Source organism: Lingula anatina, chromosome 5 (genome assembly GCF_051362555.1).
Source record: "Lingula anatina isolate TDL-2025a chromosome 5, LinAna3.0, whole genome shotgun sequence".
NCBI classification, from domain to species: Eukaryota; Metazoa; Brachiopoda; class Lingulata; order Lingulida; family Lingulidae; genus Lingula; species Lingula anatina.
This window is the reverse complement of record NC_141771.1, coordinates 10,712,775-10,727,740: the sequence shown is the minus strand read 5'-3', so window position 1 is coordinate 10,727,740 and position 14,966 is coordinate 10,712,775. Positions and strand designations below refer to the sequence as shown.

At 38.4% G+C, this 14,966-nt stretch overlaps 2 protein-coding genes across 2 annotated transcripts; both read right to left on the bottom strand.

Annotated features, from left to right (window-relative positions):
- Positions 1-8,249: 8,249 nt before the first annotated feature.
- On the bottom strand, positions 8,250-9,629 carry LOC147761629 (uncharacterized). The gene is made up of 2 exons (XM_087014258.1): positions 9,354-9,629; positions 8,250-8,893 (listed from the first exon to the last, which is right to left on the bottom strand). The coding sequence occupies exons 1-2, from the start codon at positions 9,609-9,611 to the stop codon at positions 8,714-8,716; spliced, it is 438 nt and encodes a 145-aa protein (XP_086870384.1). The 5' UTR covers positions 9,612-9,629; the 3' UTR covers positions 8,250-8,713.
- Positions 9,630-12,166: 2,537 nt separating this feature from the next.
- LOC106165222 (uncharacterized) lies at positions 12,167-14,673 on the bottom strand. Its single transcript, XM_013543333.3, has 3 exons — positions 13,621-14,673; positions 13,178-13,463; positions 12,167-12,942 (listed from the first exon to the last, which is right to left on the bottom strand). Exons 1-3 carry the CDS (start codon positions 13,767-13,769, stop codon positions 12,769-12,771), a joined length of 609 nt encoding a protein of 202 aa, XP_013398787.2. The 5' UTR covers positions 13,770-14,673; the 3' UTR covers positions 12,167-12,768.
- Positions 14,674-14,966: the final 293 nt, after the last annotated feature.

Here is a 14,966-nt window from a genome sequence, read left to right as displayed (position 1 = left end):
CAATATACCAGTACCTGTATGTAAAGATATACAAAATCCATTAACTTTCATTAACTTTAGCTAACCTCAATGTCTTAAAAGCTTAACGAAGTGTACAATATCGTCTCGATGTGCAGTGTAAATCGATGGCTCATACGGTGTATTTATTCTATAACCTCGTATTTTCATGTCCATCTGCTGTCATACATGTACTCCCTGCCCTTGTCCACTCATGATCCGATGTCGATCGTTCGGAATTAGCGGTTTTAAAACCTTTCAAAAACGAGCGCCCAACTTTGTTCCACAAAGGCTGCAAACAAATATGCATAAAGGCACATACCACCGGCCTCATGTTAAGCACAATCATTTGCATCCACTGAGCAGCGTTCTCGGACACTGGCGTGTTCATAAAGTGCAAGATGCACGAGACAGCAAACGGGAACCAACGTATGACGTCAGACAATGCAATTTCAAAACAGCAGCAAACACTGTGAAAATCATTTAACGAAGATGGAGATCTCAGAGAACACAACAAATACAGGAAAATTGCCGCAAAAGTCGTTACAGAAATTACGAACATGGATAGATATGTGATTTCAATAGCTAAAGCCGCATACTGAATCTCAGTTATAAGACTGCTTAAAACAAAAGGATAGCAGGAGCTGGAGTGGATTTCAACCTTCACTGATAAAAGAACACCAAGAAAAGTTGACGAAGCGAGGACAGCAATTATGCCAACGCACAATGTGCGCTTTAACAAGTGTGGTTTTTCGATTCCATTGATACGTCCAACGATCGCGTGTATAGCAGAGAAAAAAACTAATAAAGGAACACAAACCTGAGGAAAAATATAGAAAAACGATGCAACTTGACAAGATGGGCTCTTTCGCCAGGCATTGGACATGGTAAAATAGGTATCTGTCATCCGCACGCTGTTAACAAATATTATCAAAACTGGTATAATCATTTGCATTTCAACGATATTCAATGCAACGGCAAATTCTTTCATCAGAAAAAATCCTGTCAGCCTTAAATACGATTTTAGCAATCCTATGGACGACACCACAGCAGCAAAAACCATACCTAAGCAATAGTACATAATTACGTTATCACTAAACATATCTGAACATGAAGCAAAAAAATCAACCTGTGACTGACATAAATTCGACTGATAAAACATGCAGCAGACACCGAACTCATCTACAATGATTATGTCAACATCGACCGGCGCCTGGTCTTGTTTAACCTCCAATGGGTTCTGAGACAGATCAATTGTCTTCACTTTGTGCCCACCACAAAACAACCAGGCGTTAAATGACTGGACATAGTTTTTCGATATGTTTAAGACATCCACGGAGACGTTATAAAACGAACAGTTCTCCAGGGCCTGTATTTGATTAGCTGACAGATCAAGAAGTTCCAAAGCAGGAAGATTGTGGAAACAATGCCGCGGAACGGAGGTTATTGGGTTGTTGCTTATGTCCAGCACTTGAAGAGAAATCATATTGGAAAATGCGCCACTTCGGATGATGCTGATGTTGTTGTTTGACAAGTTAATTCTGCGAAGATTAACAGTGTCTTGAAACTCTGCCTCATCAACTTCCACCAGTGAGTTGTTTGATAAGTCAAGATATAACAGTCGTGTATAGTTATCCAATGAAACCTCTGATATAAGATTATCTTTTAAATTGAGACTCCTTACCATATCTCTTCCTATTATATAAGGCACCTCAGTCAATAATCTACTCCGGTATTGAGACTTCTTGAATACTGCTCCTGGGCAAATTACCGAGAACCCTTCACAAATACATACAGGAGGGCACTGAAAGCCATAGAATTCTTCATCATCCCCCAATTTACATTGTGGGATTCCGTCACGCACCTGTGTCTGCGGCAAACAGTTATTCTGCCCCCGACATCTGTACATACCTGGGCAGGAGTAGCTGTTACAGGCGATTTCGTCACTGCCATCGTGACAGTCTTTGACACCATCGCAAACAGCTCCGGCAGGTATACAATATGACGACGGACATTGGTGATACAAATCTTTGGGGCATGCGAATCCGTGGCACAAAGGCGAAGTACCAGGATCTAAATAATAATGCTTAAAACCCTTACTGCTTAATTCCATTGAGTACGGGTTAGAGACGTTTTGTACCAGATGCTTACCAGTCCTACAGGTTGACAGGACACCGTACTTATCTCTTTTGTAAAAACAAGACGTGTTGCCATTGAACGACTGGTCATTTTTGTAAATCCTGCTGCTGGATGGAAGCTCACTGAGAAAAAATGTTTTTTCGTAATAAGAATATTTATCGCAGTTGGAGTTTTGACACGCCCGTGCGTAGTTCTGTTCCTCACACTGCTCTGTCGATGACATCTCGTCTTCTTCGAAAGGCCCTAGGCAGTCTACCACGCCATCATGTTTCTGTGAATACGGAATGAATGAGTCGGAAAAACAAGAAAAGAATTTACTCCTGTAGATATTTTCGCACTGTGTTTCATCTGACCCGTCCTTACACTGAGGTATTAAGTCGCATCTTTCGCTCATTTGAATGCACTCTCCGCTGTTACAGCGAAACTGATGTGCGCCACAAGGCGGGTATATACACCCTATTTCGTCCGAATTGTCCAAACAATCGGTAGCTTTGTCACAGAATCGGGACACATGGAGATTCTGCCCATTCTTACAACGCTCAAAATGAAGCGGATGACAAGTGACATTTTCGTCACTTCCGTCCAGGCAATCTTTCCGTCCGTCACACCTAGAATCTATGGAAACACACGTTCCGTCTCCGCATTCAAACTGGAAATCAGAACAGGTTCCATTGTTGGTCGTTTTCGATGACACTCGCCGATCACTGCTTCCATTGGCGTGTCTTGGGTATTCACATATCACAGAGGCTGTATGGAACTCTTGCGGGCACGGAATCATGATCCAGTTGGACGAGTAGTGCGGAGTTGTGACTATCATAGCCGCACATGCTACACCGTGGTCATAAACGGGATGCCTGTAGTTGAAAATATTTGACCTTGACATGAATGCGAAGTCGTTGTGAACAGCTTTGGTATATTTGACCGCGGTTTGAAAGCGTGCCTCTACGAAAAGTTTGTCATAGTTGGGATGGTACCAGTCCGAAAACACAAGTGGTGTGTTGTCTATCCAGCGGAGCACGCTCTAAAACAGTTAATAAAATAAGATTTCATCTATTCATATACTAGTGCATGGTAATATCATATCTTGGGCCTGTACGTTTTAGATGCCAAGCGGGATACTAAACCTTGGACATAATATTAGACCAGGCAATGTGTGTGTGTGTGTGTGTGCGTGTGTGTGTGTGTGTGTGTTTATAGACAAAGTATGTAATATTCTGTGGCTGGTTATATCACTTAATTGCTTACCTGTTTTTCTCGCCTAATACCCAAGAACAGAAGGAACCGGTGTTTGACATATATCTCCGAAAACCATTGTTTATTAAGAACAGTTTGATTCAAAACGGCCTTTAAAGTGCTATCATCCAAGGCAGTCGGGAGTTCGCCTCCACTGGCCAGGCACAGTTCACGAGATCTCAGCCAGGAAAGGGGTCGTTGTATATCAAAATTAAGTAATTTATAACATTTCCCAAAGATACATGACGCTTCGATGCCGTAATGAAAATCTCCAGTTAAGTTGTCAGACATGTCGACATAGTTCTCTAGATCGTAAAAAAGGCGAAGATCGGGATAGCTGTGAGGCGTAAGGTAGGAGTCAGCTGGAAGAGGTTCTAAAACGATACTAACTCTCCATGCGCTAAGCGTGTTCCAAGTGTATTCCATAGTGCCATCCGCGTATGCGGTATCTTTCACGATGAACGTCGGTGTTCTGGCGAGTATGCGGTATTGGGAAAGTTCGTTATGACCGTCTACTAAAGTGCTAGCAGACGAGGAATATTCTTCTATTTTAAGTTTGAGATGATAAATATATATGGAAATGTAGAAGTAAAAACAACGTTGTATTCCAAGTTTCAACGAATAAAAACATGATTCGCAATACCTGTCCTTTTTTAATGTTATTGTGTATGTGATTCGGGTATATTGTCGTCTACAAAATCCGGGTAATACACCTGAAGACTTAGTTACCGTTTCGTTGCGCGTTCTCTCATCTTCTCTTCTGAAAACATTTCTCTCATCTTCCGAATTAGAGTTTAGCCACAGAGAATAGAAGTATGATAAAGTGGAACTGGCAGTTTGAGACACAAGCAACTTCCCGATATATCCATCGAAGTCAAAAAACTGTTTGAGCACTTTACCTTTAAATGGATCGATGTATTCATTGAACAAAAGGTTCCGTTTTCTGTCATATGGGTATGACTCATTTAGTGTAAAATACATCGTCATTGGAGTATCAAATTTGAAAATCGTGTGCCGATATTTTGGGTTCTCCAAATAAATGAACAATGTTCCTTTAATGTGACAATCAGTCCCAATCGATACGGTGACATAATTTGCTTCAGATAATCCAGAACTTTCATTATATCCTATCTGGCACGTGTTATTGCCTTCAAAATACAGAAGCCGACCCCACTGCTTGATCTTACTGAGATCTTTATTGATTAAACTGAATGCTAAGACACGTTTAGGCATAAAACATGGTCCACTGATAATGTCAAATCGGTAACAGTAGAAAGTTACACGTAGTCGACTAAACAAGGTAGCTGGCTTGAAATATCCCTCTACATCTGACAAGTAGTCAGTGCAACCCGGTCCCATCACCCTTGACTCATTATGGAATTCACTGTAACCAGTAAGTACCATTCCATAAAAAGGACATCTTTCGCCTATCACAAACGAATGGATGTAAGAGGGAGAGGACAAGTCAAGAAAAATACCTAGAAACTCCGTGTACACGCTTTCTACATTGAAAATGAAATTTGGGGAAAGGTCGATATCATGTCGAACCAATTGTTCGGAAGTTAGAGGTACACTAATCGAGGTCAGATTGCTGAGGTCTGTACAAGTCATGGTCATATGAGCCTGTGCATCAACGTTTTTAGAAGATTGGCATGCTGTCCCAGGAGAATAGTGTATTGTGATGGAACTGTAGCGAGCTACAAACAACCATGGAGTTGGACCCAGTGTGTGCCTTACCTCAGTTAAGTTAAAAAATGCATTCCAACCTATGGTGCGGATGGAACCATTTTGCAGCGGAATCTGCATGTCTGTGGGATGCAAAATTATCCTTGATCCTGGGGGTCCTTCGTATACTTGAAATGTATACGGCACAGATGTGTTTGGTGTTATTTTTGAAAATACTTCCCAGTTCAGTGAAATCTGGTCGCCAACTCGGGCTCTAATATGAACGTGATATTCCACGTGACCGCTGCACTGTGTCGAAATAAGCGCTGCTCTTGGATAAAACACGCCTTGGTGCGAAGACAAAACTGTGGGTAGTTGAACCTGATGACAGTCTGAGATTACTGCCTGATATTCGATGTGAAATCCGGAGAATTCCCATTCACCATCTGTGGAAAATTCGACACAGATTTTATTTCCGGGTAGGATGAGTTCCGTTGAGTTGAGATACGTCAGCCCTCCACAAAATTTACCGAAGAGACGCGATGCATTACATGGCCCAATGAATACAGCAAGATAATCGAATGTACAGTTAAAGTCTGAATATTCTAGAGAGAAATTGTTAAATCTTAACCTTACCCCGCTACCCTCAGTAGTTGTTATTATCCATTTCTCTCTGTATGACGGGGGATAAGAACCTTGGCCAAAATTTGGACTTTGAATAAATCCGCATATCCCAGTGTTGTCCGTAATTAATGTCCCACCCTTTCCACGTGAATTTGTTTGTCCTCCACACTCGCCCCACGCACATTGCTGAATTAACTTCGAAGCTTTATAGTTCGTCAGCGCCGGTAATTTCAACGTGGCCGTCTTCAAACATTCCCGAAATAATGAACGAGCATCAGACACTTTCAAGAGACTAATGCCGCCACTTATTCTACAAACAGAGAAAAGCGAAAAAACTGAAAGAAAAATGGACCACGTCTTTTTGTTCATTGTCATCGCCGTATCTCAAATTTATTTGTCGCTAAAAGTGAAGTTGCGAGTAGTTAACGTGCGAAAAAGCGGCGTCCTCTTAACTTGTGTAAACCAGATAGGCCCGAATGTGAGGTTGCAAGTGCTGCTGTCAGAGCCTTCCATTGGCTGACCGAAATGTTGTTTTACACCTCATCTTGTGGAACAAACAATGGTCTGACAATTAGGCAAATGACATATCAGTACAACGCGTCTCGTTCTATAATGACTACTTGTCACATGCCCTGATCCATATATTAATTAAAAGCTTTTAGTCAGAATGATAGGGCAAAATGCGTGGTAGTTTATAAGTATGGATAGATGGAAAATGATATTGTCAGTGCTAAGGGAATGAAAATAATGTAACATGGGACTTCGAGACTCATGAATGTAAAGCAAATAGTTTGTTTCCGGTGACTGCCTCTGCGAATCTGGTATTATAATAGAGGAATCAAATTAACTTTAAATATTCAAACGTAACTGGCACCTCATGGGACTCAACTGCGGTAGTGTTTGTTAAAATGTTCATTTTTAAGACAAACTCGAACAACTCGAGCATGTGCGCAAACACTCAGTGCAATCAAGTTAATAGCGATCAACTCCTTAAACTATGCCAAAAAGATGAATTCATTCAGTCTGACGATGATCTTGGGATTAGAAAGCGAAACGTAGCTGTTTCGGGTGAATTGTTGTTCCCAAAGCAAGTTATTACTATCAATTAAATCATAAGTTTAAAAAAAAAATGCATGTATGGTAAAGGTTCTGTCGCTATATTTATGTTTCCACTTGCATTACAAGCACTTCCAATGCTTTGATGAATCTCGTAAGGGGTTTTGAGGTTTCTGCTACTCTCTCTGCATTTATGATGGCTCTGATGTTTTAAGATCTAATGTCAGTTTTTTTCTGTTTTCAATATTGTACCGTGCCATTCACATGTACAATATTCATTAGGCATATCTTTTCGATTAAACGTTTTAATTCTATAGGGGTCGTCTCGTTAACTTATGTTTGAGTAGAAACAATACATCAGCGCCCATAAAAAATTTAATGAGACGTCGTTAATGCAGATTGCTTTAAATTGTCGGGTACATGTACGTATATCTACCTCCCCGGTCCTATTTCATTGTCATAGAGCAGAATGCTTGATTACAGGGTAGCACCCTCGTGATCGATGGAAAAGTCCGCAGACACCCCTGGACCAGGAGAGAAATAAACGCAATATGTGCTCAGCTAATTCATTTTTTTTTACAAATTGATTTCTTCATAGCAACAATCACTATAAAAGTAGTATGGTTAAAACAGTCTGTCTTGTTGAAGTATTTGCATCTATTTTTGAAAAAGAATCTACACTGCTATTTTATATATTATTTTGATTAAGTGTTTTTTCTTGTTGGAATAGCTTTCAGACAAAGTACCGTGTAGCGAAACCTTTTTCGCTTTACAAGGATATGCTCAACCTCTTTTCAAAAAATGCCAGAATTTGATATTCAGAACCCACCATAGTCTTCCTAATGCATAAACGTTATATTACACAACGGGACATTCAATAAAAACCAAATAGCAAAAAAAAAATTTTTTTCCAATGATTTGCGTTCTAATTACTAACATCTTGTGATCATCTCTAAACCCACAGTCCTACTCATTCCGCCTGATTGGATGATGTGCGATGTCACACCATGCACAATAATATTTATCTAATGGGTATCCATGGTAAAAATCAATATACATTATTGAAATGAAATGAGCGAGCAAGAAGGATTGAGTGAAATTGACAGGGTCAGGACAATAAATCATCGCCCATAAAAACGAGTAGACGTTGATAGAGTGTTTTCAACAGTCGGTGTCTACCGTCCCGACCCCCTGTCATTTTAATAAAACAGAGTGCTTGATTAGTACGGTTGTGATCGATGATACAATATGCAGACAACCCAATCTGAGAGAGATATTACAATGAAAAAAAAGTTGGCGAAAGAGTAAAACCATTGCCATTGTCATTACACACAAATATGAAATCGTACTAAGATGAATTGCTCATGATTGCAACTGAAAACACGTTGTTAGGGCGACAAATAAGATAAGATTTTAAAGTTATAATTTCAATAAATTTCGATTTCTGCGTTTTGAATGGCGGTTCTCTTTCTCGAAAGCCAGGTAATGTGTTAAAACAATGGGAACACATGATTTTTTTTTTAAGTTTGCTATTTTGCAAGTAACTGACGACTTTATTTGAATAATTTTCATGACATGAATATAAAACGTACTACATGTACAAAGGGAGGCGTGTTATTTGGCCTGTCAATTATTTTTAAATTATATTTTGTAGAAAATATACGGTCTCTATGTATCACGCCATAATCGTCTGCGTAACCTAGTTCCGTAACTAGGATCGAGGACTTCTTCCTCTTTCCTTTGTGGGTATCGAACATGGACAGCTTGCCTTAGAAATCTGACGCTATACACACAGTTGGATTTAAGCAGTAAACAAATCGACATATATTTAAGTTTTTAAAAATATGACAGTCTTTCGATGTGTAGGGTTATATAAACGTCTATGTAAAAATGTTCAATCAGTCCTTCTCCAAATCTAAAGTTCATTTTTAAAAGAGTTGAACTATAACATATGTTCTGTAAATATATATTTTTTAATTAAAAAAATGGGAACACTCGGCTATAACTTTAACTCTTTGGGATATTTGCAACATTTGTGATCGGTTACAACCAGTTTTGTTCCATGGTCCAAATATTTTCCTAATCCTTGTTGCCTAGCAACTGTAAACATGGTGTCGATCTCAGTCCGCGTGAGGTTATTACGCCTGTGGTAAAATCCAATACCGACAAAATTGATCTCCTGAAATAAGTTGAGAGGAATGTATAATAATAATAATAATAATAATAATAATAATAATAATTATCATAATTATTGGTGGCAAAAACATGGTAAATTAATTTGTCTATGATCCTCATGAGGTAAGTAAAGTTCACAAAACATTTATTAAGTAAATAAAGAAATTAAAATATTGTGTTAATACTATCAAATTAACAATAAAACATAAATGCAAAATTTATGAAAAATTGAAGAAAGAAGAAGTAGAGTTAAACGAAGAACAACATACATGGATAGCCCCTATGCCTTCGCAACAAAGTAACAACTGTACAATAACGAGCTCATCCAATTCACTGAAAATAGAGTAAACTGGAGGACTGATCGCCGATGCCTGTTCCAGGCCTGACACTTGATAATGATAACGAACCTATAACCTAAGATCTAATAAACCAATATTAGATGTTCGCTATAACTAATAACGTACCTGAACACACTGGAAATCAATATGCCACTCGTAATTGCCGCCTCCATCGACGTGCACCGCCACCACCGTGCTAGGGAACGTTATGAATGGTACAAGCGGCCAAGTGACCTTCATATAACCTGTGACATTGGTGACCTTGACGTGAAGCGTGTTTAGATAGAGAAGCCCCATGCACTCGACGCTGAAGTGATCGTACAGCATTTTCGCCATTGGTTTGTATATTTTGTTTGATCGTTGACAACGGCATGAGGACGGCATAGTGTAATCATGATAGGCGGCTTCATACCTGAAACGTGGTTTACTGAGTTTTAACTGCTGAGCTTAGACGCAAGAAAGTAAGAGACTGAACGAAGGGCATTAAATAAATCATCAATTTAATAATTAAATTGGTAGAAAATTGATATTCTTGAATTGGCTCATGTATCCATCAATAATGTCCTAAAAATAAAACAAATGTAAAATTAGAATGAAAGGAATTGCTCTATGATTGACGGGATTTTTAGAAAGAATAAAGTATGTATTAGTCGAAAAAAAAAAAAAAAAAAAAACAATAGCAACAACAATAGCTGTACGATTTTCATGCGAAAGAATATACATTTTGCATTTTGTTTCATGTCTGTCTAAATGACCTATACATCTACCTTACAGGGAACCGTTCTTTTTCTAAGGAGAATGCAACGTCAGACACTGGCAAATTGTTTTTGAAAAAAGAAATAAAACAATTAACACAACTTACCAAACCCCTTCAAACTTGGTCAAATTAAACTGAGTAGTAACAAACTCTGTCCGGATGTCTTCCATGTTAGGACAGGTGAGACTTTCACAACGAACAAATATTATGAACAATAGCGTACACAGTGAAAGTCTGTAGATGGCCATGGTAATTCAGATCTTTCAGTTCGATGTACACGAATGATCCAACTGTCTAGACTTGGGCGACTTTTATGTAAGGTGTGATAAGGCTGATGTGTAGGAGCCTATATGGATTTGTTTTACGCAATACCTGTCTACGGGTTCAAAGCATGTGTCATTCACCTATGTCATGAGCATGTCAATATCAGGTACAAAGATACTGAGGGATGTATTGAGGAAAAGATTGGAGCCTATATTTATTATGTAATGAAAGGTCTACTAATTCATTTTTAAATTTTAATACTTCATTCAGTTAATAAACAGACTGAATTTTTTCATATATTTTGATTTTGTGTCTTTCCAGAGCGTTGAATGTCATATTCATGACTGACGGCCTCCTCGTCTTAAACTATTTCACCAAAAAGTTTACTATCAACATAACGTGAAAATAAATTGAACTATGACATAATGTGCGTATTTGTACATCAACGTCATCTGTTTACTCCATCTCCTCTCGGAGATACATTTTGAGGACTGAAGACGAAAAATAAACAACCTTTAAGGTAACGATCTCGCTTTTCGATGTAAACTTGACGTCCGCGTGCAATTAACGTGCTTGACATTGCCCCTCCACGTGTTACAACACGATTGTTATATATGGCATCACCGCCTTTATTACACAACCTGCTGAAATTACGACTTTGCAACTTCAGACCTAACTAACGGGTCAGTTTTCTAGTACACTTGGACATCACAGAGACAGGTGACAATTTTGTGAGCTTATATTTGAAAAAAAAAGTGGCTGAATAAAGTGCATTTTGTCTGACCACTTACTTTGTAGTTTATTTATGATTGTTGAAGTTTTTTTCATTAATATTGTGTGCACATTTCATAAATCATTATTTTGTAAAGCTTACTGGACATTTAAAATGTATTTTAGACTTTATTATTAATATCAGTAGTACAATGTAGTAGTAGTAGTAGTAGTAGTAGTAGTAGTAGTAGTAGCAGCAGCAGTACATGTAGTAGTAGCAGTAGTAGTAGTAGTAGTAGTAGTAGTGGTATGGTATTAACTACATGTACCAGTACGTCAAATGTCCTTTGGTGCCACAAAATTAAATTAAGTGAGCGGCACGGTAAACTTAAATAATCAACTTGAATTGACCTCGACAGCGAACATTGCATGTATGACTAAAACAGCCGCAGTTTGAGTTGTTCGGTCATAAAAGGTGAAATCTATCAATTATTATCGGACGACTCTTTAAGTTCATATAGGCTCAAGGCCGCACTGGAGATACGCTGCGTCCCTAAGATATCCTCCAATCGATCTTAACAAGTTCAAATAAGGATGAAACACAGTAATATGACTAAAGACTTAGTAACGAGAGAGAGAGAGAGAGAGAGAGAGAGAGAGAGAGAGAGAGAGAAAGAGAGAGACTCAGAGTTCTCCGTTACTTGAAGTGGCGAATTATCGTCGCCAGCCGTTGTCATTTAGGATACGCTAATACGCTAATAATGTACTTTCCGAAAATACGTGATATTTATAGATATGACATACAATCATCCCAAAAATGTTTCTCTTTACGCTTTACCTATATATATATATATATATATATATATATATATATATATATATATATATATATATATATATATATATATATATATGCGCCCGTATTTATAGAACGCACACTTTTTTCTAACAAAAATATGCATAGAACATATCCAAAAATAAAATTTTATAACATGCTTTCAACCTGGACCTCTCTTAAATGTAAACATTGCAGTAAAAAGTTATATGTTGGGATGGGCTAAATAAAGTAACAATCTGACTTGTTTGTTCTTTTCTTTTATCTTCATATTAAGTTATTTCCATAAATTTCACTTAGATTCTCATAAGATTAATCAGCAATCTTTGGTGATCAATGGCAATACCCTCAGAATCAGAGGTTAGTATCCAGATAGAGGACAGGCCACAGACAGCACCTGTGACCTGATGGGTGCACCAGGGTGTATTTTGTTAGAAAAACACTGCCTTCGTGTCTGTCATCAGGAGTTTGGTCAGATATTCCAAGAGGAATGATATGAGAATGTAATGACTGCGGTCTCGGTATGACATATGACGAAACATCGGTAAAAACCACAAACTAAAAGCATTTTCTGTAGTAATATTTTTATTCGGTTTCCAAGTAAAATTCAAATTCATATTTTCTTTTTAAAAGCCCTTCATCGTTTCTTGGTCTTTTATGTCCGACACAAACATTTCAATATTTCAAAAGTTAACAGAGCAGAATGGTTGTCATATTATTATCTAACATAACCATACAAAAGTTATTCAAGAATATATAAGAATACTTTTGGTTATATTTAATCTAAATTTTTTTCTGATTTTCTGTTGGTGTGTGTAAATATGCTAATTGCGGTTAAGCAACATTGAGCATTAATTTCAAGCTTTACCACTGTTCTCTAAGGTCGATCGCTGTGTGTGTGTGCGTGTGCGTGTGTGCACGCGTGTGTGTAGATGAATTATTATTATTATCTCTCAATGACATCATCATTGTTGTTACGGATAAACGCAGTTCTTATGGTCCACGAGGGTAACTTTTGGTCCATAGTCCATATACTCTCCCAATCCTTGTTGCCTAGCAACCTTAAACATGCTATCCAGCTCTGCTGTAGTCACGTTGTTACGCCGGTGATAGAAGTTGATGCCCACGAAGTCGATTCTGTTGAATATCTAAAATATAAGAGAACCAAGGAGTAGTCATATTCTCATTATCCAGTCTTTTAAGGCATATGTATGGCCACGCAGTAAAATCTCACATTTCTATATCTAAGAGGATAATGCTCTAGTAAGTTAGATAGCTCTTTCGCTCTCTCTCTTTCATACTTGAACACACACACGCACACACACGAACATACGTACACACGCACGCACACACGCAAGCACACACACACACACACACACGTACCTGAACGCACTGGAACTCTATCACCCACACGTAATTCCCCCTAGCATCTAACTGGACGGCCACCACAGTATCTGGGAAGACGACAGTGGGGACGAGCGGCCAGTGGCCCTCAAAGTAGCCTGTCACGTTGGTCAGGGCAAATGACAGGTTCTGGATGTAGGTTTTGTTGACGCAGTAGAGGCTGCCGTAGTCGTAGATCTTTTTGTTCTCCGGGCTGTAGTGCTTGTTAGAGCGCTGACATCGGCAGAGCTTTGGCTGTGTGTAGTCGTGGTAGGCTACCTCGTACCTGGAGAACAATGATCGCGGTTAGTCTGGAATCTATTGCTTCCGATTATGGTGTGTTTTTACATTAAAATGTAAAATCATAGAGAGAGAGAGAGAGAGAGAGAGAGAGAGAGAGAGAGAGAGAGAGAGAGAGAGAGAGAGAGAGAGTTCTAACTCACCATATCCCCTGAAATTTGGTCAGATTAAACTGAGTGGTCACATAACTGGACTGGATGTCGTGCACTTTGGGACAGGTATGGTTATACCCGGCTGAACAAAAAGCGAAGAAAAACACCACAAGGCAAACAACTATCTTTAAAGCACTCATTCTCCCGGCTGAATCTCTATCCCGTGGTGGTTTATCTCATAAGGGTACGAGTTATGTATCATTTGTTATACTTAAAGATAATGACATTTCCAAGTACATTTGTAGATCTCTGATCAAAGAGCGAAATTATTGAATGCCACTATAATAATCGTCTGATTTCAGTTAAGGGCGTTTATTATATAAGAGGTTAATGTACATGTACTCTATTATATTTATACTGTTGTAAGTAATAGCATAACATAGAATTATATATCTCTGCTAAGACAAAGGAGGCTAAATAATGACCCTTTTGTGCTAAATTCCAATCCAAAGTATTGACTCTGTATCGTAAGGCGATAGCCTGACTGCGATTAATACTACCTGACCTTATATCTATGTCCCTAGTCATGAAGTTATCTTTATGATGAGAGTAAGGGCATTGTCTCTCATTACGAGCCAGTCTCCTCTGTCGCAATTCAGAGTTGTCCAATTTGATTGCTGCACGGTCTTCTCTATCGCAATCGATAGTCATCTTTGATTGCGATGTGCCTTCCTTGTAGCCAGCTAAAATTCCCCACAATGTCGTTTTAAAAATCTATCGCAAAATCTATAACCACCATATGGATTTCTTTTCATCATTCGTCAATAAAAATATATTAATAAATAAAAATAATTAAAAAAGATAAATATATAAAATAGATAAAATAAGCAACAAGAATTAGAAACAATGATTATTATAGTGAAAAGATAATTTGCGCTCAATTTGTCCTTCAGAAAAAATGTTACAGTAAGGTCAGTAATGTGTTTTTTATACTGTGTACATGTATATTAGGCGTAGGATACGTTGGTCCGCCTACCTATATACATTCAATATAGCGACAGTCCACAAAAGATGAAGGTAGTTTTAAGTCCTTGTTAGGCACTATAAGAGACCATTCCCGGAGCCTATGACTGGGTTCCCATCTAACTGGATCGACCCTTTTTTCAACGCTTAATCGTAATTAAAAACTCATTCTTCATCCCCCCCCCCCCAAAAAAAAAGTTAAGAGTGTTTCTACTCCATTCAAAACATAAAATCATAACTCACATAACAAATCCAACACAGAATATTAGAATATATTATTTTTCCTGCTGCTCCTATATTAATTACTGGACTTACATGTAACAGTGCCAGCAATCGACCCTCAGTCTCATACAGTGTAATCAATAACACAGGGA